Genomic DNA, 25,971 nt, shown 5'->3' with positions numbered 1-25,971 from the left:
AGCAGTTCCAATGCTCACCAGGCTCAAGATTGACTCAGCCTTCCATCTTTCAGAGGTCGATAAAATGAGGACCCCAATTGTTGGGCGCAATATGCTGACTCTGCAAATTGGTTAGAGATGGCTGGAAAGCACTGTGAAGTGGTATCTAACTTTAATTGTTAATTCTATAAAAGCAAAGAGAATAATTGTGTTTGTTTGTTCGTTCGTTCGTTCGATTTTTATGCCGCCCTTTTCCTTAGACTCAGGGCGGCTTACAATATGTTAGCAATAGCACTTTTTTTAACAGAGCAAGGCTATTGCCCCCACAATCGGGGTCCTCATTTTACCCACCTCAGAAGGATGGAAGGCTGAGTCAACCTTGAGCCGGTAATGAGATTTGAACCGCTGACCTTCAGATCTACAAGTCAGCTTCAGTGGCCTGCAGTGCAGCACTCTACCTGCTGCACCACCCCGGCTCATTATTGTTGCTGATTAGAAAACAGCATTTCATTTTTCTTCAGTACATTTCATGGGGTCAAATGGCCTAGATGCTATTGCCCTAAGGACCAAGATCTGTGTATGTAAATTAATAAAATATGTCTCAAACCTTTTGTCTACAGAGACATGTTCATGTAGTGCATTTAAGTCCTTTCAGAGCATTTTATCCCATATCCTGTGCAGATTCTTAACCACAGCTAATAGCTAATAGCCTTCCCATGATTAAACGTATTGTTTTAACCTGAAACAATCACTGCTTCCAATCAGCACTAACTAGAATTCCACACCAACCGTCTTAGTCTCAAGTTCTTATTAAAGCTAACTGGAAATAATGGCTGCTCTTAATTACTGCAAAAATGTGACAGTAAAATAATTGCATGTGATTTGCATATTAATCAGCCAAGTGATACAGGATAGTTATGCAAACGTACAATTGTTAAAGTGCTGGTTGACTTATTATGACGGATTATGCCCTACGCACATACAACTTTTCTTAAAAGACAATTCTGTTAAAGTGAAAGAATGCCCACTGAAGTCACCCATGACTCCCTGTTGTTAAAGAAAGTAATGAAGGGGGGGGGGGGGGTAGCTGTTTCCTTGAGATTACGGCAATGCGGATGTTCACCATTCTAGGTTCATCAAGCGGAAGAAATTTGATGATGAGCTGGTAGAAAGCAGCCTTGCCAAATCATCCAGCCGGGCCAAAGGCCCCAGCGGGGTGGAGCCGGGACGCTGCTCTGGCAGTGAGCCATCTTCTAGTGAAAAGAAGAAGGTGAGTCAGTGATTGATCTGCACCATTGTGTTTCCCTGGGAGAGGGCCTTCAGAAATCCCCTTATTGTTCTCCACGTCGCGCACAAGACACTTTTACCGTAAAGACGACTATGACTCTTTTATTGAATCCACATTCCAGTGCAAAACACCCGTGCATAACTTAAAGACGTAGGAACGTATTGAAAAATAATGGTGCCCAGCCTTTTAGTTGTTGTCGTCCCCCCCCCCCCCCCCCAATTCAATTGTATGTCTGACTGGTAATTACTTTAGATGTAGCTTCTTTTCTTTCTCTGTGACTGACATGTTCTAAAAGCCTGGGCTGGTTTGAAATCCTCTTTCACGGTATAAGCCAACCCGCCAGGTAAAGTTAGATTCCTGTGTTCTTGTAAGCTTCCAATTCCTGGTTGCCTTCTGAATTCAGAAGACTCTTTGAGTAGATGAAATAATCTTCCCCTGTTTCTTCCCTTGCCCTGTTTCTGCCACCTCCATTTTGCTACAACTGGCCAGATATCCTGGATTGACACCTGCCGTCTCTTGCAATGATGTACTGTGTCTTTGAGTGGGACAAATGGAGAGCAGGTCAAGGTGGCCTTGATTGGTATGACAGGCCAAACTGCCCCTGACAATAGCCTGACAGATACGCTACATATATATATGAACCGTGGTGGTGCAGTGTATTTTGGTTTTTCTCTCTGTTGTGTCTGTTGCGATTCCGTCTCACTTTCCCACTCTGCCTCTTCAGGTGTCCAAATCCATCTCAACCCCTGTCACTCCAAGCCCTGTCCCAAATCCCAGCCTCACCAAACGGATGAAGAAGAGCAAGCAGCCCTTGCAGGTCACCAAGGATTTGGGCCGCTGGAAACCCACCGATGATCTGTTGCTGATCAATGCTGTGCTTCAGGTAGTGGAATGAGCTTAGGGTTAGAGAACACGTGTTCCAGATGTTTATTCACCATGGATTAGAAAGGCTATTTAAAACCTTTGGAAGTCAGGAAAACTAGAATAGCTTACATGAGGCTCCGAAGCAGTTCTCTTCCAAATATGGAGGTCATTCTCACCCTCTTCCTGATTAATAATAATAATAATAATAATAATAATAATAATAATAATTTATTAGATTTGTATGCCGCCCCTCTCCGAAGACTCGGGGCGGCTCACAACAATGATAAAAACAATATAATGGCACAAATCTAATATTAAAAAACTAAAAACCCTATCATAATTAAAAACCAAACAGCATGTACATACAAAACATAAATTATAATAAGTCTGGGGGAAAGATGCCTCAAATCCCCCATGCCTGGCGGTATAGGTGGGTCTTAAGTAGTTTATGGAAGACAAGGAGGGTGGGAGCAGTTCTAATCTCCGGGGGGAGTTGATTCCAGAGGGCCGGGGCCACCACAGAGAAGGCTCTTCCCCTGGGGCCCGCCAGACGACATTGTTTAGTCAACGGGACCCGGAGAAGACCAACTCTGTGGGACCTTATCGGCCGCTGGGATTCGTGCGGTAGCAGGCGGTTCCGGAGGTACTCTGGTGCAATTCTTTTTAACGTGTGCTTCTTCCAGTTAGAACGGGCCGTCCTCAACTTACAACCAGTTGCTTAGCAACCAAATCTATGGTGGACCCCTCCCTCCCCATGTCTAACACAGGAACCCTATGTTGGGTGCTTGACAGCTGGCCTGCATTGACTGCCATTTTCAGTGTCTTGTGGTCACATAATTGTATTTTACAATGTTTTTCCAATACCCAGCACTTACTTCCAGTTTTCAGCGAAAATGCTCCATAGCAAACACTGTGTTTGCTTTAGGACTGCTGCATTCACTTTATGGCTACCACATTTTCTTAACAACAATATTGGGAGGAACCATTATGCTAGTACAGTGATGGCAAACCTATGGGACGTGTGCTACAGGTGGCATGCGGAGCCATATCTGAAGGCACATGAGGTGTTGCCCTAGGTGAGCTCCACTGCGCATGTGCGTGCTAGCCAACTGATTTTCAGATTTTCAGCCATATTCTCCCTCTACAGGCTCCAGGAAGCTTCCCTAAGCTCTGGGGACGGTGAAAAATGGCCCAACGGACCAACTGGAAGTTTGTTTCCAAACTTCTGGTTGGGCCGTTTTCGGCCTCCCCAGGCTTCAGGAGTTCAGCTTTCCTGAATCCTGGAAAGAGCAAAAAACAGCTCAATGGACCTACCGGAAGTCCGGAGGCTTCAGTGAGGCCTGTGTGCATGCTCGGGGGCGGGGGGCGGGGGCAGTGCGGGGTGGTGGTTGTGCGCATGCATGGTGGCAGCGCAAGCTTTGTGCGCATGTGTGGGAGGGAGGGCATTGCATTATGGGTGTGGGCACACGTGCGCACTATTACGTGTATCCTCTTTTGGCGCCTGAGCGGGGGGAAAAAGGTTTTCCATCACTGCACTAGTAAGCCAAGGACTTCCTGTAGAACCAGTATTGAAGCTGACGGGCCAGTGACCTGATTCAGTCCCCCATAGCTACAGAAATATATTGATTTTCTAAAAACATCCATTCCTCCCTAGCAATTTTTTGTTATCAGTTTTTGATTGCCTTATTCTTTTGTGGCTTCTGTTTCATTTAAACTCAAAGTGTTGGAAGCTTCTTCCTTCCTTCCTTCCTTCCTTCCTTCCTTCCTTCCTTCCTTCCTTCCTTCCTTCCTTCCTTCCTTCCTTCCTTCCTTCCTTCCTTCCTTCCTTCCTTCCTTCCTTCCTTCCTTCCTTCCTCCCTCCCTCCCTCCCTCCCTCCCTCCCTCTCCCTCTCTCCCTCTCCCTCTTTTTCTTTTCCTTTTTTCTTTCCTTCCTTTACTTGACTCAGACCTGGCTGTTTTGCCCACCCTAGACCTGAGACCTCTTTTTTTCTTTCTCTCTGAAGACCAATGATCTGACCTCTGTGCACTTGGGAGTGAAGTTCAGCTGTCGCTTTAATCTGCGGGAAATCCAGGAGCGGTGGTACGCGCTCCTCTATGATCCTGTGATTTCCAAGTAAGTTTGGTCATATTCATACATATTCCTGATTCTCAAAGGGAGAGGACAGTGGGGAAGGCTCCCACTCTTCTTGTTTCCAAAATTAGGCAGGTGGCATCCTGAGCCACTACCAATGGGGACTAAAAGCAGATCACTCTCTTAGGGGAGGCAAACATCCGGCTATGCTGAAAGACAAATGTATGTTGGTCTATTTTCCACAGAACTTTGATTTGTGAAGATCCTATAAATCAGGGGTCCCCAGCCCCCGGTTTGTGGCCCAGTACCAGGCAGTGGCCAGTTAGGAACCGGGCCATGCAAGTGGTGGGCAAGCAGGCAAGTCCACAAGTTTGTGAAGCTCCATTTGTGCAAGCAGAGGGCACAAGTGCGAAGCCATCTCCTTTATTACCAGCCTGTGGAGGTGAAAACTTGAGTCGAACACTTGTAAGAGCACATGTTAAGACTTACAAAGTGGCGCTCAAGGCGGCAAGATGCGTGTATCATTCCGCCTTGATTGCATCAGCGGAATCCCGCCCGGCCGCTCTGTTTAGGGTGACCCGCTCCCTTCTTAATCAGGGGGGAGTTGGGGAGCCCTTACAGAGTAGTGCCGAGGATTTTAACACGTTTTTCGCTGATAAAATCGCTCGGATCCGAGCGGACCTCGACTCCAATTGGAATACAGAGTCGACTGACAACGAGTCAGTTGAGGTGACTGGGGCACGTACTTGTCCACCTGTCTGGGAAGAGTTTGATCTGGTGACACCTGATGAAGTGGACAAGGCCATTGGAGCTGTGAGTTCCGCCACCTGTTTACTGGATCCGTGTCCCTCCTGGCTGGTTTCGGCCAGCAGGGAGGTGACACGGAGCTGGGTCCAGGAGATTGTCAACGCTTCTTTGGGGAGGGGGTCCTTCCCGGATCCCTACAAGGAGGCACTTGTGCGCCCCCTCCTCAAGAAGCCTTCCCTGGACCCAGCCATTCTCAACAACTATCGACCAGTCTCCAACCTTCCCTTTATGGGGAAGGTTGTTGAGAAGGTGGTGGCGCTCCAGCTCCAGCGGTCCTTGGAAGAAGCCGATTATCTAGGTCCTCAGCAGTCAGGATTCAGGCCCGGCTACAGCACGGAAACTGCTTTGGTCGCGCTGATGGATGATCTCTGGCGGGCCCGGGACAGGGGTTTATCCTCTGTCCTGGTGCTTCTTGACCTCTCAGCGGCTTTCGATACCATCGACCATGGTATCCTTCTGCACCGGCTGGAGGGGTTGGGAGTGGGAGGCACTGTCCTTCAGTGGTTCTCTTCCTACCTCTCTGGCCGGTCGCAGTCGGTGTTAGTGGGGGGTCAGAGGTCGACCTCTAGGTTACTCCCTTGTGGGGTGCCTCAGGGGTCGGTCCTCTCCCCCCTACTATTTAATATCTACATGAAACCGCTGGGTGAGATCATCCAAGGGCATGGGGTGAGGTATCATCAGTATGCAGATGATACCCAGCTTTACATCTCCACCCCTTGTCCAGTCGGCGAAGCAGTGGAAGTGATGTGCCGGTGCTTGGAGGCTGTTGGGGTCTGGATGGGTGTCAACAGACTCAAACTCAACCCGGATAAGACGGAGTGGCTGTGGGTTTTGCCTCCCAAGGACAATTCCATCTGTCCATCCATCACCCTGGGGGGGGAGTCACTAACCCCCTCAGAGAGGGTCCGCAACTTGGGCGTCCTCCTCGATCCACAGCTCACATTAGAGAAACATCTTTCAGCTGTGGCGAGGGGGGCGTTTGCCCAGGTTCGTCTGGTGCACCAGTTGCGGCCCTATTTGGACCGGGAGTCACTGCTCACAGTCACTCATGCCCTCATCACCTCGAGGCTCGACTACTGTAACGCTCTCTACATGGGGCTACCTTTGAAAAGTGTTCGGAAACTTCAGATCGTGCAGAATGCAGCTGCGAGAGCTATCATGGGCTTTCCTAAATTTGCCCATGTCACACCAACACTCCGCAGTCTGCATTGGTTGCCGATCAGTTTCCGGTCACAATTCAAAGTGTTGGTTATGACCTATAAAGCCCTTCATGGCACCGGACCAGAATATCTCCGGGACCGCCTTCTGCCGCACGAATCCCAGCGACCAGTTAGGTCCCACAGAGTTGGCCTTCTCCGGGTCCCGTCAACTAAACAATGTCGTTTGGCGGGACCCAGGGGAAGAGCCTTCTCTGTGGCGGCCCCGACCCTTTGGAATCAACTCCCCCCAGATATCAGAGTTGCCCCCACCCTCCTAGCCTTTCGTAAGCTCCTTAAAACCCACCTCTGTCGTCAGGCATGGGGGAATTGACATGTTCCTTCCCCCTAGGCTTATAAAATTTGTGTATGGTATTCTATTGTGTATGATTGGTTTTTAACTTGTGGTGTTCTTAAAATTAATTTAATATTGGATTTGTCTTGTATTGCTGTTGTTGTGAGCCGCCCCGAGTCTGCGGAGAGGGGCGGCATACAAATCTGATTAAACTAAACTAAACTAAACTTGAGTCCCTCTGCTATGTGTTCTTATTTGGAAGTTAATCATTTTGACTTAATGGGGTCTACTTTCAAGCAGAGCCTTGGAATGAAGGGTTATTTGTGGCCATGTAGCAAAGTATACTGCTCAAAAAAATAAAGAGAACACTCAAATAACACATCCAAATCTGAATGAATGAAATATTCTCATTGAATACTTTGTTCTGTGCAAAGTTGAATGTGCACAACAGCATGTGAAATTGATTGTCAGTCAGTGTTGCTTCCTAAGTGGACAGTTTGATTTCACAGAATTTTGATTTACTTGGAGTTATACAGTGATCCCCCGATCATTGCGAGGGTTCCGTTCCAGGACCCCTAGCAATGATCGGGTTTTCGCGAAGTAGCGCTGCGGAAGTAAAAACACCATCTGGGCATGCGCAGATGGTGTTTTTACTTCCGCAGCGCTAGCGAGGAGCCGAAGATTGGGGTTCCTGGGAAGGGGACTCAGCTGGGAAGCGGCGCGGCTGTTTTAAAACGCCGCCGCCGCCATGGGGGGCTTGCCAGCACCCCCCCGGACCCCCAACCTGGGTTTGGGGGGCTGCTAGGAAGCCCCCCATGCCGGCGGCGACGTTTTAAAACAGCCGCGCGGCTTCCCAATGAGTCCCGAAGACAAACGCGGAAGTTCGCCTTTGACGTTTGTCTTCGGGACTCAGTTGCGAAGCTGCGCGGCTGTTTTAAAACGTCGCCGCCGGCATGGGGGGCTTCCTAGTAGCCCCCCAAACCCGGGTTGGGGGTCCGGGGGGGTGCTGGCAAGCCCCCCATGCCGGCGGCGATGTTTTAAAACAGCCGCACGGCTTCGCAACTGAGTCCCAAAGACAAACGTCAAAGGCGAACTTCCGCGTTTGTCTTCGGGACTCATTGGGAAGCCGCACGGCTGTTTTAAAACGTCGCCGCCGGCATGGGGGGCTTGCCAGCACCCCCCCGAACCCGGGTGGCCGGGCGAGCAGCGAGCGAACGGCGGGTGGCCGGGCGAAGGGCGGGCGGGCGAGCGGGTGCTGGGGGGGGGGCTTCTCGCCCTCCCGCCAGCAAGAGGGGGAGCGAACGGCGTGGGCGGGCGAAGGGCGGGCGAGCGGCAGCGAGGAGTTTGCGTGGGCGGTGGGGAAACTCCTCGCTGATGCTCGCCCTCCCGCCAGCAAGAGGGGGAAGACCCAGGGAAGCCGCCCAGCAGCTGATCTGCCCGGCGCCATCTACGCATGCGTGGCCATAAAAAAAAGGGCGCGCATGCGCAGATGGTGTTTTGACTTCCGGGTTTAAAAATCGCGATTTAGCCCGTTCGCAATGATCGGGGTCGCGATACCCGGGGGATCACTGTATTGTGTTTTTTAAGTGTTCCCTTTATTTTTTTGAGCAGTGTATATATTAGGTCTCTCTCTGCCACCCTTATTATATGGGAGTGATTGTCTGGTGAGGGATTGCCCCATTCCTTTCAATATAACTGGTTCTGCTACTCCTTTAATTTCTCTTGGTGGGAAAGAGAACCCCAGTGAGGATTCATTGAGATTTATATGGGGAAGAATCCCCACCCTTTCTCCCATTTTATGTGCAGTTTCACAGCTGTTGAGAAGCAGTGTTGCCTACCCACCTCTCATGACTGTCGATAGGGAGAATAGATGACAAATAGATGTGACTGCACATGTGTCATCACTTGGGTGTCATTTCAATTCACTGCAGGTGCCATTGCCAACCGAGATCTTTTCTTCCATACCACACGGTGTGAACTGGCTGCTTGATCTGATTCTTGTAAATTGGATCAAGCAATTACATTTTCCTCTCTCTTTGAGGAAGAAGCAAACTCTCCAGCCAAGGAGAGAATAAAGAGTCTCCAGACGGCTTGCTCCTTTGCAACCATGGCTCCTGCTGCTGCATGGCTGTGTCATCCGGTTCCCCACTAGACAGAACTGGTTGTTTTCATTGAAACTGGTCATTTCCTGATTTACATAACATTCCTGCATGAAGTCCATCCATTCCTCCCATAATTCTTATGTGACGGAGAGCACACAATGTAATAAAAGAAGAACGTGAATTTGACTACATCGGTTTTTAAAAAAATAAAAATTTTATTGTGTTTCTCCACAATACATATACAGTGGTACCTCAAGATACGAACCCCTCGTCTTACGAACAACTCAAGATACGAACCCGGGGTTCAGAAAAAATTTGCCTCTTCTTACGAACTTTTTTCGTGTTACGAACGCCAAACCTGAACTTCCGGGTTTGGCGTTCGGAGGCTGCTGGGAAGCCACGTGGCTGTTTTAAAAGGTGACAGCCGGGGTGGGGGGCTTCCCAGCAGCCTCCGAACGCAGAAGTTCGGGTTTGGCGTTCGGCTTCGGGAGGCTGCTGGGAAGCCCCCCAGCCCGGCTGTCACCTTTTAAAACAGCCGTGCGGCTTCCCAGCAGCCTCCGAATGCCAAACCCGGAAGTTCGGGTTTGGCGTTCGTAGCACGAAAAAAGTTCGTAAGAAGAGGCAAATTTTTTCTGAACCGTTCGGAGGCTGCTGGGAAGCCGCGCGGCTGTTTTAAAAGGTGACAGCCGGGCGGCGGGGATTCCCAGCAGCCTCTGAACGCCGAACGCGGAAGTTTGGGTTTGGCGTTCGGCTTCGGGAGACGGCTGGGAAGCCGCGTGGCGGTTTTAAAAGGTCACAGCCGGGCGGCAGCGGTTTTTTTGCGGGGTTTTTTTTTTGGTTGCACGGATTAATTGACTTTACATTGTTTCCTATGGGAAACAATGTTTCGTCTTACGAACCTTTCGTCTTACGAACCTCCCCCAGGAACCAATTAGGTTCGTAAGACGAGGTATGACTGTACCTTAATTCATAACAAAATACACATATTTATACATTTCTATTTAAAACATAAACCAATATCCTAATTTGTACTTTTTATACTTTTATTACCCGCCTGTTTTCTCTTTATATCATATCACTCCCCTCCCTTTATCTCCCTCTCCTTTCTCCGTCTCTCCCACTTTCCTTCTTCCCTTACCCCTCTATTTCCTTTTCTCCATCTTAACCCTTCCCTGAGTATGTCTATTCACATTCCATCTTAAGTTAACAGACAGGTAACTTATCTCCCAAAATCCATTTAATTATTGGTGCATCTGTTAAACTTGTTTTTTCCCCCATGTCTATGCACATATCATGTTTTCCTAGGTATATTAACTACTGTTTTAATGCTGCCTCCTCAACTGCCTAATTTTGTCACCTGGATCTACCACCTTCAATTTTCTACTACTATAATTATATGAATAATTAAATATGTAATTTCTTTATTAAATTTCTCTGGTAATATACCCAACAGGAATATCTCTGGTTTCAATTCTATATGTTATTTCAATATTTTTTCTATCCACATTTGAATTGAACTTCAATACACTTTGGCTTCAGCACTTGTCCACCACATATGATAAAAAGAACCTGGTATTTGCTGACATTTCCAACATTTCATAGATTTATCTTTAAACATTTTAGCTATCCGTTCTGGTGACATGTGCCATCTATAAAACATTTTATAAAAGTTTTCTTTATATGCCAGCGCCATTGTCAGTTTATAATTTCTTTCCCAAAGCTGTTGCCATTTATCCAGTTCTATATTATGACCAAAATTCTTTGCCCATTTAGTCATTGTTTCCTTCACTTGTTCATTTGTATGCTGCCACTCTACGGAGAGGGGCGGCATACAAATCAAATCAAATCAAATCAAATCAGTAAGTAAGTAAGTAAGTAAATAAGTAAATAAGTAAGTAGTAAATAATTATACAATTTTTAAATTAGTCTTTCATCCGTTCCTGTGAGTATTTCATCTAATTCTGTCATTTCTAAATTGATACCTTCTGTTTTAATACCTTTATCGTATCTTGACTGCAATTCAATTATCATATACTAGTCCATCTTTATTCCTTGTTTCTCCAATTTTTGAGTAGATTTCAATTCAAAGATCTGTATCTTTGTTCATGCCACAGTACCATTATCCCTTTCTGGAATCAGCCATCTCAAGTTTGTTCCTTTCTGAATCAATCTCTTCGTCAAGAATTGATACTCTCTTCTCAAATTTCTGACTCTTCTTGGAACTTGTATTAATGTTGTTATTCCTTTCCACTATATTTAATTGTATTATTTCTTAGCTTTTGCAAAAAATCTGTTCTAAGCGATTTCTTTGTAACTCTTATGTGAACCTCTCTAGGGTGTTTTTTCTCATCGCATATCTTGTATGGACTCTATATTTCATCTATAAATATATTTTCTTCGTTTTCTTCCATCGCTTCTGCCAAGATTTCTGTCATTATCTCCTCCAGGTTTTCTCTCTTCTCCTCTACCACGTTTGGAAAACGTAAATAATATTCAGAACAGTCCATTTCTGTTCTGTCTGGGTGCCCCCAGACTTCAACACCAACTGGAAAAAGCAGCCAGACATGCTGGTAAAAGCAAAAGCACTTTATAGTTTGAAAAATAAACACAGAGAAAAACCTGTTCTTCCCAACAGGCAGGCTATGAGACTTCACAGCAGAGTCCTGGTGGCCAGACAATACAGCAGACTTCTTGCTGGCACACCCACCACTGTAGAGAATAAGACCCACACCTTTTCCCCCCAAGGTTTCAGTATTCAAAGTCACAAACCAGAATTCCAAGACGCCAAAGATCACAGCCAGGTCCCAGGACTCCCAAAGATAATACTCCACAAGCCAGGAAGGCTGGGTCTGTCTTTTCAGCCTTTCCAGAGAGCACCACACCCAAACCCAGCTGTTGCCTCTTTAGTGCTGAAAGTACCTGGCTAATTGTCCCCTTCGTTGTGTTGCTCTTCTCTGCCGGAGATCGATGATTGCTAGTGCATTCTCCGTACTGAAGGAGCGGGTCCAGCAGTCACATGGGTTGCTCATGTCCAATCCGGTGGAACTGAGCCTAGTATTAAAAAAGCTTGCCGGATCCGCCCCTTCCCCAGAATTCGCTCAGTTCGCATATCCTGCGGTTGTATGTGATAGCTCGTTCAACATTCTAACACCTTCCCTTCGATCTTTCCTTCAAAAAAGTAGTAAGATTTATTGTCTTTATTTTATTACTTGCACTATTTGCGCCAGCCGTTTTAAAAAGGAAAAAAAAGTAAAAGGCGGCTAGGCTTTTTTACTTGGGAGAAGTTGCGGTTTCGTTTTCCCCCGGCGGTTTTGCCGGTTACGATTCCTGCGGCCGCTTGTGGATTCTTCTAATCCCTTGGCCTGGAGGTCCTGGTGCAAGTATTTATCATTGGATTATTGCTTATTTATTGTATAAAAATATATTTAAGGGCTTATAAAATACCTCCTGCGGAGTGGGACGCCTCTAGTCTCCTGGACTTAGTCGATCGCTTTTCCCTTAAGAAATTCTACGAAGCGATTTTTTGGCGCGAAGGCCTTCGCGCCCTTTCTTAAAATATCTAGGCCTCTCGTGTTGGCCTTCTGCCAGCCGCGTAGGCCTCAGTCCACCGCGTGGATCCGGGAGCGGGCCTTGGGGGTCCCAGGCTAAATTCTCCACCGGCCTAGCCTCCAACCAGAGTGCCTTGGTTTTACTTAATTGCAAAGTTTAGGGAGGCTGGCCCCGCTGGATTTGGGGGCACGAACTCTGGGTTTGCCCAGATTGTCCTCACGTTTCAGCAGCTTCGAGGCCTCGAAGCAGGATCCATTCCTCTTGGGAAGTCCTTGAAATCTTCTCCTTATAATTTAGTTATTGGCTCAGCCTTGTCTTCTGTTAATTGTCAGACTATGGCTACTTTTCCCAAGAGAGGCACAACTAAAGGTCCCAGAGAGGTCAGGCCTACAGGCGATGAGATTACTAGTATCCCCCAGGCCTCTTCCTCCTCTTCTCCAGGGGCCCGCCCCTCGACCAAGGTCACCAGGGCCGAGAAGAGAAGGGACCTAGCCCTACAAAAGATTCATGATAAATCAGCAAAACGTTTGAAAGTGCAGGCCCAAGTAATCAGTAGTCAAGACCCACCAGAGGCCTCTAGTCTGCCTCCTTCTGGGGTCCCTGTGTTATCTCTGGATGAGCCAAACCTAGACAGACCCCAACCTAACCTATGGGGCATAGGTCCAGAGGAACCAGATATTATGGAAGATTCCCCCCAGCCAGGATCCTCCCAGGCCTTTAGGAATTCTTCTGCCATTTCTGCTGATATTTCCAGTTTACCTCCTGAGTTCCAATCTATTTTTGCTGTGTTGTCCAAAGCCATTGATGCCAAACTCTCCTCCATCAATGAGCTTCCTTTACCTCTTCCTCCTTCTCGTTCCTCCCGCCCCTTGGGTTCTTCCCCAGCGGTCAGAGCTCCTATTCAGGATGACTCAGAGTCCTCCCAAGATGAATATGAGGATGTAGAGGAGGATGAAGTCCCTTTCCAGGGCTTATCAGAGGATGAGGAATCCCAAATAAAGGTCCCTCCTCCTATTACTATTTTCCCTTCTCAACTATTCAAATCTCTCCTCCTCAAAGCTAGAATTTCTACGGGATTAGCGGCCCAGGAGAAACAAGCCTCCACTTCCACTGATCCCCCGGAGGAGAATTTACCTTACTTCACAGAGGAACAGGAGGATAACGAGGTAATCCCTATGCCTAAATTATTTAAAGATGCCTTACTTAAACAGTGGGATTTTCCAGCCTCTGGCCTTAATCCCTCTACCAAGGACAGAAAGTTGTATAAACTCTCCTCTTCCTATGAAGAGCTTCTATCTTTTCCCAAACCAGATGAACCTGTCAAAATTCTTCACTCGGCAGCAGCTGTGCCAGGCGAGGCGGAGGAAGTCCTCCGTCCAGAGGACAAGCGCATCGAGCAAATGCTCAAAAGAGGATTCTCCGCTGATTCCTGGGCCATTAAAAGTTCTGCAGCAGCCTCCTTCTTCTCCAGAGCCATGCTGCTGTGGCTTCGCCAACTTCAACAGCACATTCCTCCAGATGACTTGAGAGGTCAACAAGACTTCAACAAGGTCTTTGCAGCTGCCCAGTACGTGGCTGATGCCACCTTACAATCTACTAGATTTTCTGCTAAGTCTATTGCAGCCTCTACAACGGCAAGAAGACTCCTATGGATTCGCCCTTGGCAAGCGGGAGTTCGCCAAAAGTGGCAGTTATCCCAGGGCCCCTTAAAGCGCGACCTTCTCTTCGGTGATCTTCTGGATCCTCTCCTCACGGAGACCACAGACAAGAAGAAGGTCTTGGGTCCAACCACAAAAAAGGTTACTAAAACGCAGTCCTTTCGTCGCCCAGGGCGCCAGCAAGATCAAGCGGCTTCCTATCAGAGATCTCCAGGTCAGTATTCCCCCCGCTTTCGTTCCCAAGGTAGGAACTCCAGGGGTAGGGGTTTTCGTTTCCAAAGGGGAGCTGCCTCTAACAGGGCTTCAAAAAAACCTAGATGGTAACCTTTCCTCCATTCCCATAGGGGGTCGCCTAGCTCATTTCGCTGCAAATTGGCGTCTCACCTCCAAGGACCCTTGGGTCATTGACACTGTTCAAACAGGCCTTCTTTTAGAATTTATTTCTCCTCCCCCTAAACGTTTTATTTCCTGCCCTTCGCCCAGGTCATCCTCAGATTGTAACCGTATGGAGGAGGCCATTTCTCATCTATTGTCCATTAGAGCCATTCAGCCGGTCCCTTCCGGTCAGAAGGGCCTAGGTTTTTACTCCATCCTATTTATGGTTCCAAAGTCCTCCGGAGGTTGGAGAGCCATTTTGGATTTAAAGAAACTAAACCTATTCATCAAATATAGGAAGTTTAAAATGCACTCCTTGTCTTCTATTTTGGCCGCCATTCACTCGGGAGATTTCATGGTCTCCTTAGACCTCACTGAGGCCTACCTTCACATTCCTATAGCCAAATGCCACAGAAAATTTTTACGTTTTTCCTTTCAAGGCAGGCATTTCCAGTATAGGGCGATGCCATTTGGCCTTTCCTCGGCCCCTCGGGTCTTCACAAAGTTCTTGGGGTCCCTGGCGGCCTATATCCGGGCGTCTCCCATCCACATTTTATGTTATCTTGATGATATTTTAATTCATGGGAACTCCCTAGAGAGAGTGAAATCAGACCTTTCTGTCACCATGTCAGTCCTTCAGGGCCATGGGTTTTCCATCAACTTTGAAAAAAGTCACCTCCAACCTTCCACTTCCATTCCTCACCTGGGAGCCATTATTGATTCAAAATCTTCCCAGGTTTTTCTCTCTCCCGAGAGAAAACTCAGTATTGTGGAGTTAATTTCTAACATTTTATCTAATCCTTCAGTATCCATAGTTACTCTATCTTCCCTTTTGGGGAAGATGGTGTCATGCATAGGCATCATTCCCTGGGCTCGCCTTCATGCTAGGGAACTCCAGTGGCTTCTGTTGCCTTTTCAGAGATCGGGGCACAGCAACTCAAATCGACGCATCGTCATTCCACTGAGTGTTCGCAGATCCTTCAAGTGGTGGAAGTCTCCGGCCATGGACAGAGGATCCCCGTTCAGGTGCCCGGATCAATTTGTCATCACCACAGATGCCAGTCTATCGGGATGGGGCGCCCACGCCCAGGGGATGATAGCCCAGGGCACGTGGTCCCCGGAGGAAGCTTCCAGGCCAATAAATTGGCTAGAGTTAAGAGCCGTCTCCCTGGCTCTGAAGCATTTCTCTCCTCGCATCCCCAACCGGCACGTTCTCATTCTCACCGACAACATTGCCACAAAAAGCCATATCTGCAGGCAAGGGGGCACGAGATCCAAGGCTCTCATGAGGGAGGCCCTCAAGCTGGGCCTTTGGGCGGAAAAACATCTCCAGTCGCTCCTAGCCGATCACATCTCGGGGAGTCTCAACATCCAGGCGGATTGGCTATCCCGAGCAACGATAGACCCAGGAGAGTGGAACCTCCATGAAGACCTGTTCCATCAAATCACCCTCAGATTCGGCCTACCAGTCCTGGATCTCTTCGCGACCAATGCGAACGCCCAACTCCCTCGCTTCTATTCCAGATTTCCATCCCCGGGAGCGGAAGCGATCAATGCCCTCCGGAGTCCATGGCCTCCAGGCCTACTCTATGCATTTCCTCCAATTCCAATCCTCCCGGACGTGATTCACAAGGTCCTCACCGAGAGGGCCCGAGTAATCTTAATCGCCCCTCATTGGCCCCGCCGGCCCTGGTTCGCAGATCTCCAACAGCTGTCCGTCCAGGACCCTTGGCGACTCCCCGTTTCGGGGGATATGCTGCGGCAGGGGGCCTCTTTCCATCCAGACCCGGAGTGGTTCCACCTCACCGCCTGGCTGTTATCAGGAGAGATTTAGAACTGCGTGGGCATGACCCCGATTCAGTGGAGGTCATTCTAAAGGCCAGAAGGGGCTCGACCAATCGAATCTACGACCACACGTGGTCCAAGTTTCACCAGTGGTGTCTTCAGGAAGGTCTCTCCCCTCTGTGCATCCCCATACACAGAATTATTTCCTTCCTTATGCAAGGTTTCCGTAAAGGACTCTCCACCAGCACCCTCCGGCGTCATCTGGCAGCCATTTCATCTGTCCTAGGGGGCCCCCGCAGACAGCCTCTCCGATCCTTCCCTGAAGTTCAGGAATTCCTCAAGGGCATAGCCAACCTCAGACCTTCCAAGGTCCACAGGTATCCATCCTGGGACTTGCCACGGGTTCTCCACTCCCTCACGCAGGCACCATACGAACCCCTAAAATTGGCGTCCCTCAGGTACCTATCCTTTAAGGTAGCCTTCCTGGTGGCTATTACCTCTGCCCGACGCATTTCGGAGCTGGCTGCCCTTTCAATCAGGCAGGACCTTTGTCAATTCCATCAGGACAAGGTAGTCTTGCGACTGGACCCCACCTTCTTACCCAAGGTCAGTTCCATGTTCCACAGATCTCAGGATATTGTCCTACCTTCCTTCTGCCTCCAACGAGACCATCCCTTGGCAATTAGATGGCACACCCTGGATCTCACCAGAGCGCTGAGAATATATATCCAACGCACAGGACCCTTTCGGAGGTCAGAAGCACTTTTTGTAGCCTATCATCCCAGAGTCATGGGGGCCAAAGTGTCTTCAACAGTAATAGGCCGTTGGATCAGAGGGACTATATCTAAGGCCTATGAGTCGGCCTCCCTCTCAGTTCCAAGGAACATCACTGCGCATTCCACCAGGAGCGCAGCCACCTCGGCCGCTTGGGCGACTCAAGCCCCGTTGGAGGAGGTCTGCAAAGCAGCCACTTGGGCCTCGCCAAATTCCTTCATCAGGCACTACAAAATTGATTCTTACGCTTCAGCGGACGCTGCCTTCGGCAGAAGGGTACTCCAATCCGTTATCTCACACGATAGCAAGCTAATCCCACCCTAGGGACCATCTATTGGGTATGTCCCATGTGACTGCTGGACCCGCTCCTTCAGTACGGAGAATAGGCGTTGATTGCTTACCTGAACGCCTCTTCTCGTACGGTGAGCGGGTACAGCAGTCACTTCCCGCCCTTGTATGTGTCTTCTTTACCTTTCTATCTCTTTCTTCCTCTAACAATGAGAGTTGAACACTACAGAGCTTCACAACTGAGCCTAGTCTATGGATTCGCGAATTCTGGGGAAGGGGCGGATCCGGCAAGCTTTTTTAATACTAGGCTCAGTTCCACCGGATTGGACATGAGCAACCCATGTGACTGCTGTACCCGCTCACCGTACGAGAAGAGGCGTTCAGGTAAGCAATCAACGCCTATTTTCATCTAAGGAATCCAGGCTGCTTGCTGGGGAGAGCTCCCCCTCGGGGGACTCTGGCTGTCCTCCCTCTCCCTCAGCCTGAGATTCCTCCTCCCCGTCTGCCTGAACCTCCTGTTCCTCATCCTCCCCCTCTGAGCAGGAAGCCGGCAGAGGATCAGCCGTTCCCTGAGGGGCCTCAGACGGAATCACAACAATTTCCAGTTTAATAATTGTTCTCTCTTCTCATTGGTCTGTTTCTGTAAGTTGATCATCCAGTTCCTCCAACTTCTTCTCAGTTGCTTCCACTTTCCCTTCCACTTTCCGTAAACATTGTTCATTCTTTTCCATCAGTTATATAACCTCTTTCAGTTCTTCTTCTTATATTTTCATTTATGGTATAATTTAAGATCTGCTTGCATAGCTTGCATCATGTTCTTCAATTCCGTAATGAGTTTGTCTGTAGAGTCTGTCGCCTTCTGTGCTGGACTTGTGTTATTAACGTAGTTGCTGCTGATGAGTATGGTGGTATCTTCTTCTCCATATTTACCAATTCTCGTATCTCGTGTTCCCTCGATTTTTGCGGGGGATGCATTCCGAGACCTCCCACGAAAGTCGAATTTCCACAAAGTAGAAATGCGGAAGTAAATACACCATTTTTGGCTATGGACAGTAACCCAAGCCTTCCCTTAACACTTTAAACCTCTAAATTACCATTTCCCATTCCCTTAATAACCATTTACTCACCATTATTACTGGTACACAGCATTGAATAAGACACTTAGTGATCCTGATATTTATAAACATAATTATTTATTAACAATAATTATTTTTTTTGTTCTTTATTTGCAAAAAAAATTAGTTTGGTGATGACATATGATGTCATCGGGTGGGGAAAAAACGTGGTATAGAAAAAAAACCGTGAAGTATTTTTTAATTAATATTTTTTGAAAAACTGTGATATAGGCTATTCGCGAAGTTCGAACCCGCGAAAATCGAGAGGACACTGTATTTCTAATCTAATATTGTATTTTATTATAGTCCAATAATAGTGCAAAAAATAAAAATAATAATGAGAGCAAAAAGTAGTAAAAAATAAAAAAAATCTAGTTTGTTATTAATCTAAGCTTAAAAAAGCCCAGCAGCAGCAATGCCACAAAAAAGAAAAAAGAATCCACCTCCCCAAAAAAACAACATATTTTTTTCCGATTTCTTCAGATTCTTCCTGCCATAATCCTTCAAACCAGATCAAACAAAAATGTAACAGTTTGTCCCAAAAATGTGTCCAGTCAAAACAACACTTCCCCACAAAAGCCACTAAGCAGAATTATCTTGACTTAGTCAGCTACAAAATAACCCACAGCTGTGCTTTCAAGACTGTAGTATATACCAGTCCTGATCACTAGATGGCACTGTAACTCGGCCAGTGTCCAAAAGCCCGGCAGATTTTACTTCAAAATGCAAATGCAAATCAATAAAATGCAAAATAATAAGAGAAGACAATGTATATAAAAAATACTTACATTAAAAGATCTTGAGGAATCAGAATTTTATGTGATTTGGAATAAAGTGTATATATGGATAGATAAGAAGAAGAAGTAAAAGTAAAACTTATGTGAGAAACGTAGAAGTATGGTTATGACTTAAATTTTGTGTTCTACTTAGTTTATATATGAAGGGGTTTTTTTTATACAAGGTTAAACAAAACTTCTTTTCATTTAAAGTAAGAAGTTGATTTAAAGTATTAATAAGGTATTCTTTTTTCTGTATGGAAATTTGACTTCTAGAATAAGTGGGGAAATTGCAACCCCAATTTTATGTTAAATGTATGTTTGCCAGTTTTGTCTTTTTTATAAAAAATTAATAAAGTTTATTATTAAAAAAAATACTTTCACCGGCAATTAAGTTCAGTAAATCCAAATTTATCTCAAAATGAGGCTCTATAGCTCATCTCTTGCCTTAATTTTAGTACATCGTTAATGAACCACAAGTGAAAGAAACGTGAAAGTAGCACAGATTCCAGATTTCCAAAGGGTTAAAACAAAGTAGTCCGGCTTAAATATGATGCAATTATATTTTTTCTAAATAAGCGTGTCTTCGTAGTAGAGATGAATTCCTGATCGTTGTAAGACGTTTTTTGATGTTTTACTTCCCAGTACATATTTTATTTCCTTTTCCTTAAGTAAAGAAGGTTTTTCTAATGATGTGGCACAAAAGACTGGGATCCTTCCAGTAGAAGAAGAATAAAATTCTTAAACCTGACTGAGAGGGGAGATGGTTTAAGTTGAGAGAATTAGTTTCTAGTTCAGAAGTCTCCAGCCATGGCAACTTTAAGACCTGTGGACTTCAACTCCCAGAATTCCTCAGCCAGCAAAGCTTGGCTTAAAGTTGCCATGGTTGGACAAAATTGAACGGGTCCAAAGATGGGCTACAAGAATGGTGGAAGGTCTTAATGAACTCAATCTGTATAGTCTGGAGGACAGAAGGAAAAGGGGGGACATGATCGAAACATTTAAATATGTTAAAGGGTTAAATAAGGTCCAGGAGGGAAGTGTTTTTAATAGGAAAGTGTACACAAGGACAAGGGGACACAACCTGAAGTTAGTTGGGGGAAAGATCAAAAGCAACATGAGAAAATATTTTACTGAAAGAGTAGTAGATCCTTGGAACAAACTTCCAGCAGACGTGGTAGATAAATCCACAGTAACTGAATTTAAACACGCCTGGGATAAACATATATCCATCCTAAGATAAAATACAGAAAATAGTATAAGGGCAGACTAGATGGACCATGAGGTCTTTTTCTGCCGTCAGACTTCTATGTTTCTATGTTGGAGACCCCTGTTCTAGTTCATCAGTGCTGGAATTAATGTGAAACATTTATTCTGACATCACCAACTTTTCCTGAAATTGTCATTTCTTTGGATATGCAAATATCAGGATAGCTTCCTAAAGCATGAAAAATCCTGACATACCCCAGCCCCCCGTCAAAAAAGACAGGATGCATATATCAACTATTTGGGACGTTATTGAATCTCTTTTTATATTAATGAAGAGAGATTCAGTTTGCTGCCTTGTTTTTCCTCTTTCGTTCTTTCTGCTGGAGACTTTTGGAGAGACACCAATCCTACTGAGTCAGTGAAACCAATGAATTTTTGTCTCCTTTGTCTCCATTCTCTACAGGCTGTCTTGCCAAGCAATGAGGCAACTGCATCCTGAAGCCATTGCGTCTATGCAGAGCAAAGTGCTTTTCAGCAAAGCAGAGGAACAGCTGCTAAGCAAAGTGGGATCGGTAAGGAGCAGTAAACCTGGATGTCACAGCCCCAGCCTGACACAAAGCGAACTTGGTTTCTGAGAGCCCTGGAGTATCATTCTTTTAAGTTCTTTATAACTCCTTCTCAGTGCTCAGAAAAGCTTCTTATGAGATTGTTCTTTGTTTCTGCAGTTAATACAGATAGTATAATAGACCAGGTTAGAGCCATTTAGCAGAAAACAACAATTGCTGCCAACCTGCCCTCCATTGAGGACCCTTATACTGCACGAGTCAAAAAGAGGGCTGTGAAAATATTTACTGACCCCTCGCAACCTGAACGTAAATTGTTTCAACTCCTACCCTCAAAACGTCGCTACAGAGCAGTGCACACAAGACAACTAGACACAAGAACAGTTTTTCCCCAAATGCCATCATTCTACTAAACAAATAATTCCCTCAACACTGTCAGACTTTTTACTAAATCTGCACTTCTATTTCTACTAGTTTTTCTCATCATTCCTATCATCCTTTTCCTCCCACTTAGGACTGTATGACTGTAACTTGTTGCTTGTATCCTAAGATTTTTATTAATATTGATTGTTTCTTCGTTGCTTATTTCAACCCTATGACAATCATTGTGTTGTACCCCATGATTCTTGACAAATGTATCCTTTCTTTTATATACACTGAGAGCATATGCACCAAGACAAATTCCTTGTGTATCCAATCACACTTGGGCAATAAAGAATTCTATTTTAGAATTGGTGCCAGTGCAAACCTTACTGCGGTGGAGTTTCAGGAAATCTGAACTGAGCAAATGCATTGCACAACCAGGCTTGAGCTAAACTTAAACCTGATTAGCAATAGCAACAGCTATTGTGGTGTGCTGTGATGATTGTGCCCATGATCTAACAACAACAATAGCATTTAAACTTATATACTGCTTCACAGTGCTTTACAGCCCTCTCTAAGTGGTTTATAGAGTCAGCCTATTGCCCCCCACAATCTGAGTCCTTGTTTTACTGACCATGGGAGGATGGAAGGCTGATTCCACCTTGAGCCTGGTGAGATTCGATCTGCCAAATTGCAGGCAGCAGGCAGGCAGCACAAGCAGCCTGCAGTTCTGCATTCTAACCACTGCGCCATCACAGTTCTATTAAGTAGCAAAAATGTTTTACAATAATAACAACAATAAGCACCACTGTATGTAATGACAACCCTCTTTTCACTCCCTTTCTACTGTTCGCTTAGACCAGTCAGCCTAATTTGGACACATTCCAAGACTTGCTGCATAAGCACCCAGAGATCTTCTACCCTTCCCGCACTGCTAAAGTCTTGCAGACACATTGGCAGCTCATGAAGCAGTACTACCTCCTGGACGATCAAACAGGTAAAGGTGGTCGGCTGATTCCTTGGCTGAGGCTGAGGCTGAGCTTGGGATCTGAATTCTAAACTACCCTTGTGTCCTCCTCCCTACAGTGCAGCCACTGCCCAAAGGAGACCAGGTGCTCAACTTCTCAGATGCTGAAGACATGATCGATGACAGCAAGCTGAAGTAAGTGATAAGCTGGTAGATTCCAACCCCCACCTTCTTTTAGCTGCAGAGCATTGTGCCACCGATCTGGTTGAGCTGACTTGGGAATGGGCAAACATTCCTTCAGTGTTTAGAGTGACAGTTTCAAGCCACTCTGTTCTCTTCCACAGCGGACTGATTGAATGTGCAGGAATTGTGCCACAATAGAGCTGATGATAGTAATTGAGTAGCTTTTACAGCACCTTTCAGTTCCACTCATTTTTCAGGCAGCATCCTGACTGTCCTGGGGAACTTTAGCTGGAAATCGTGAGCTGTTTGCTTTTTTGAAGCAGTCCACTTTGCATCAGTAGCGGAGTCTTAATCTGACCCACAGTGCATACATGTTTTTAATAATGGCATTTCAATAGAATAGAAGCAAATGCCAAACTGATCCCAGGCAGTCAATGATCTGCTTAACCGTCTGTCTCTCTCTCTTTCTCTCCCCTTTTCCCCTTTCCCTGTAGAGATGTGCGAGATGAAGTGTTGGAACATGGTGAGTTGATTTGGTTTGATAACATGAAGCTCCGCATGGACTGAAAATAAGCTTCCTCTTCAGAGGTTTTTTTTTTTTTTTGCATGATTGGCTTTGTGTGGTTGTGACTGTTCTCTGGTCAAAACACTGGGAAATACTAACTCAAAGGATTAGAATCTGTGTTGGAAAGCTGTGGAAGAAAAGTAGGGCTGAACTTTACTTGCTTGATGTCTGATGAAAGAGGGTTACAAGGCCTTTGACCTCCTTTTGATGAGAACCTCTGAAATCAGAAGAAGCCTGACAGCAGCACAGCCAAAAGAAGAAAGAAGCCTTGTTGGGGAAATGTGAGAGCTTAAAATGCTAGGATTCTTCAAGCCCTACATGGCATTGGACCAGAGTACCTCCGGAACCGCCTGCTACCGCACGAATCCCAGCGGCCGATAAGGTCCCACAGAGTTGGCCTTCTCCGGGTCCTGTCGACTAAACAATGTCGTCTGATGGGCCCCAGGGGAAGAGCCTTCTCTGTGGCGGCCCCGGCCCTCTGGCATCAACTCCCCTCGGAGATTAGAACTGCTCCCACCCTCCTTGTCTTCCGTAAACTACTTAAGACCCACCTATACCGCCAGGCATGGGGGATTTGAGACATCTTTTCCTCAGGCTTATTATAATTTATGTTTGGTATGTATGTGCTGTTTGGTTTTTAATTATGATAGGGTTTTTAGTTTTTTTTTAACTATTAGATTTGTGCCATTATAATATTGTTTTTTATCGTTGTTGTGAGCCGCCCCGAGTCTTCGGAGAGGGGCGGCATACAAATCTAATAAATTATTATTATTATTAATTGACTTATGTTCATGTTCTTGAACCTTTCCTTGGTTTTCCTGCAAAAAGGGGAAGAAAGAGCTGCCAAGATTGAATGGTGGTGGGAAACCCAAGGAAGGGAATTTGAAGAAAAAATACACACACCAGAATGTATATGAAATTATGTATATTTTTATTATAAAATAAATAATGCCATTGCATTTCTCTGTTAAACATGTGGTTGCTAACCTTCCTCCTTACAGAACTGACTGTGGCAGACCGCAGGCAGAAGCGTGAGATTCGGCAGCTAGAGCAGGAGCTACACAAATGGCAAGTGCTGGTGGATAGTATCACAGGTGAGAAAAGTCTGCAGAGGACTCTTGTAGTAGGATGAGCTGCCGGAGAATCTTGGAAGGACATAAATGGAAGCCAAGCTTGGAAATGGGAGAGGTATAAATCAGGGATCCCCAGCCTCCGGTCTGTGGGACTGGTAGTGGTCTGCAGCCCATTGGGAACGGATCTGCGCAAGCCGTCAAGATGTGTTGTGGCTTGTCAGCTGCCGGCCCCTCTAGTAGCCGAAATTAGAGGAAGAGAAGGCAGGGAGCTCCATGGGGGAAGAGGGTGTGGAGCTGGCAGAGAAAGAGAGAGGCAGAGCCTGGGCCGTCTATCAGCCCTCAGATGGAGAGTCAACAGCCCTTAGGTCTGGAGATGGCTGATGAGGAAGAGGAGTCCACACTGCCTGATGTGGATGTGCAGAAGAGAAGAGCAGTGGAAATCCATGGGCTGACCCTTGGGAAGGAAGAGTCACCACCGCTAGCGAAGCCCCACCCTAGCTCTGGGGATAAAAGGCAGATGAATGCATTCCTCCGGCCAGCCGGATTTGTCAGCCTGCAACTTTTTCCTGGGACTGCCGGCAGCCCTAATTAAAGCAGTGTTTCCCAACCTTGGCAACTTGAAGATATTTGGACTTCAACACCCAGAATTCCCCAGCCAGCGAATGCTGGCTGGGGAATTCTGGGAGTTGAAGTCCAGATATCTTCAAGTTGCCAAGGTTGGGGAACACTGAATTAAAGGAATCCTTGAGTTAACTTCACTGGGTTTGTCATGTTTGGGGAGCTGAGTCAGAACAGTACTGCTCCATTTGCTCATGCAGGGGATTAGGTTCGCACCCCTACTGCCTGTCTGCGGAGCTGGAAAGTTTCGAGACCACTGGTATGAATTTAATTATTTATTAATTAAACTTATATGCCAAAGGCGACCCTAGGAACTTTGCTCTTACCAAGCTTGCTACTGGTTGGCTCCAAACCTTACCAGTCTGTTTCCCCCCACCCCACTCCCCTCCTAGGGATGAGCTCCCCTGATTTTGATAACCAGACCTTGGCTGTGCTGCGTGGACGGATGGTGCGCTACCTCATGCGCTCCCGGGAGGTGAGTTCTGTTTTTCATTCAGCCGTGCCCAAAACTAAGGAGGTGGACTCTTTATTGCCAGCTTGGATCATGGAGAGGAAGTTGAATCGTTTTTCAATAACGCAAATCAAGTGCGGCAATCAAGCTGCATTTGATTTTGAGGTACACGGTGTATTTGTGTGTTCTGAAAGGTCGAAGACTCTGGGCTATTTCAGTGAGAACGTTTTGATAGCAGAACAGTTTTAATTCAAGAGGTACTGGTAATTTTTAATTAATTATCTCTCTAGACCAGTGATGGCGAACCTTTTTTCCCCTAAGTGCTGAAAGTGCCAGCGTCTGCGCCATCATGCACCTGCGATTGCCCACACCCATAATTCAATGTCCCCCTGCTCTCCCTCCCACGCATGCGTGCATGACCCCACCTCTCCTCCGTTTCCTGACTTCCAGTGGATCCGGTAGGCCCATTTTTTACCCTCCCCAGGCTCCAAAGGGGAAGGTGAAAATGTCCTCCCCCATAGACCCCCTGGAGGCTGAAAATGCGCTTCCAGAGCTTCTGTGCGAGCTGAAAATCAGCTGGCCAGCATGCACATATGTGCTGGAGCTTAGCTAGGTCAATGGCTCGTGTGCTGGCAGATATGGGTCCACGTGCCACCTATGGCACACATGTCATAGGTTCGACATCACTGCTCTAGACAGTGGAAGTTAATACTATACTGGTACTGGAATGGAGAATGAACATTAATAATAATAATAATAGTAGTAGTAGTAGTAGTAGTAATAATAATAATAATAATAGTCCCAGTGGTCCTTGGCACGCTGGGCGCAGTACCAAAGGATCTCAGCGGACATTTGAAAACCATTGGAATTGACAAAATCTCCATCTGTCAATGGCAAAAGGCCGCTTTACTGGGATCGGCAAACATAATTCGCCGCTACATCACGCAGTCCTAGGTGCTTGGGAAGCGCCCGACTGGTGATGAAATACGAAATCCATTATAGTGATCTCGTTTGCTGTGTTGTACTGACATAATAATAATAATAATAATAATAATTA

The 25,971-nt window shown here is 46.4% G+C and overlaps 1 protein-coding gene across 6 annotated transcripts in view; it reads left to right on the top strand.

Moving 5' to 3' along the window:
- Positions 1 to 25,971, top strand: part of MCRS1 (microspherule protein 1) — a 37,166-nt gene that overhangs the window by 7,434 nt on the left and 3,761 nt on the right. For all 6 annotated transcript variants that reach the window (XR_011558099.1, XR_011558100.1, XR_011558098.1 and 3 more), the window contains exons 3-11: positions 1,111 to 1,249; positions 1,992 to 2,150; positions 4,135 to 4,244; positions 20,595 to 20,703; positions 21,916 to 22,054; positions 22,144 to 22,219; positions 22,702 to 22,730; positions 23,774 to 23,866; positions 24,856 to 24,938. Coding sequence is in view for 3 of the 6 variants with exons in the window: in XM_070740428.1 (XP_070596529.1) it covers positions 1,111 to 1,249; positions 1,992 to 2,150; positions 4,135 to 4,244; positions 20,595 to 20,703; positions 21,916 to 22,054; positions 22,144 to 22,219; positions 22,702 to 22,730; positions 23,774 to 23,866; positions 24,856 to 24,938 (937 nt within the window). In the remaining 3 variants the exon portion in view is untranslated. The remainder of the gene's footprint in view (positions 1 to 1,110; positions 1,250 to 1,991; positions 2,151 to 4,134; positions 4,245 to 20,594; positions 20,704 to 21,915; positions 22,055 to 22,143; positions 22,220 to 22,701; positions 22,731 to 23,773; positions 23,867 to 24,855; positions 24,939 to 25,971) is intronic.

Source organism: Erythrolamprus reginae, chromosome 2, assembly GCF_031021105.1.
Source record: "Erythrolamprus reginae isolate rEryReg1 chromosome 2, rEryReg1.hap1, whole genome shotgun sequence".
NCBI lineage: Eukaryota > Metazoa > Chordata > Lepidosauria > Squamata > Dipsadidae > Erythrolamprus > Erythrolamprus reginae.
The sequence above is the reverse complement of the archived record's forward strand: the minus strand, read 5'-3'. Positions and strand labels throughout refer to the sequence as shown.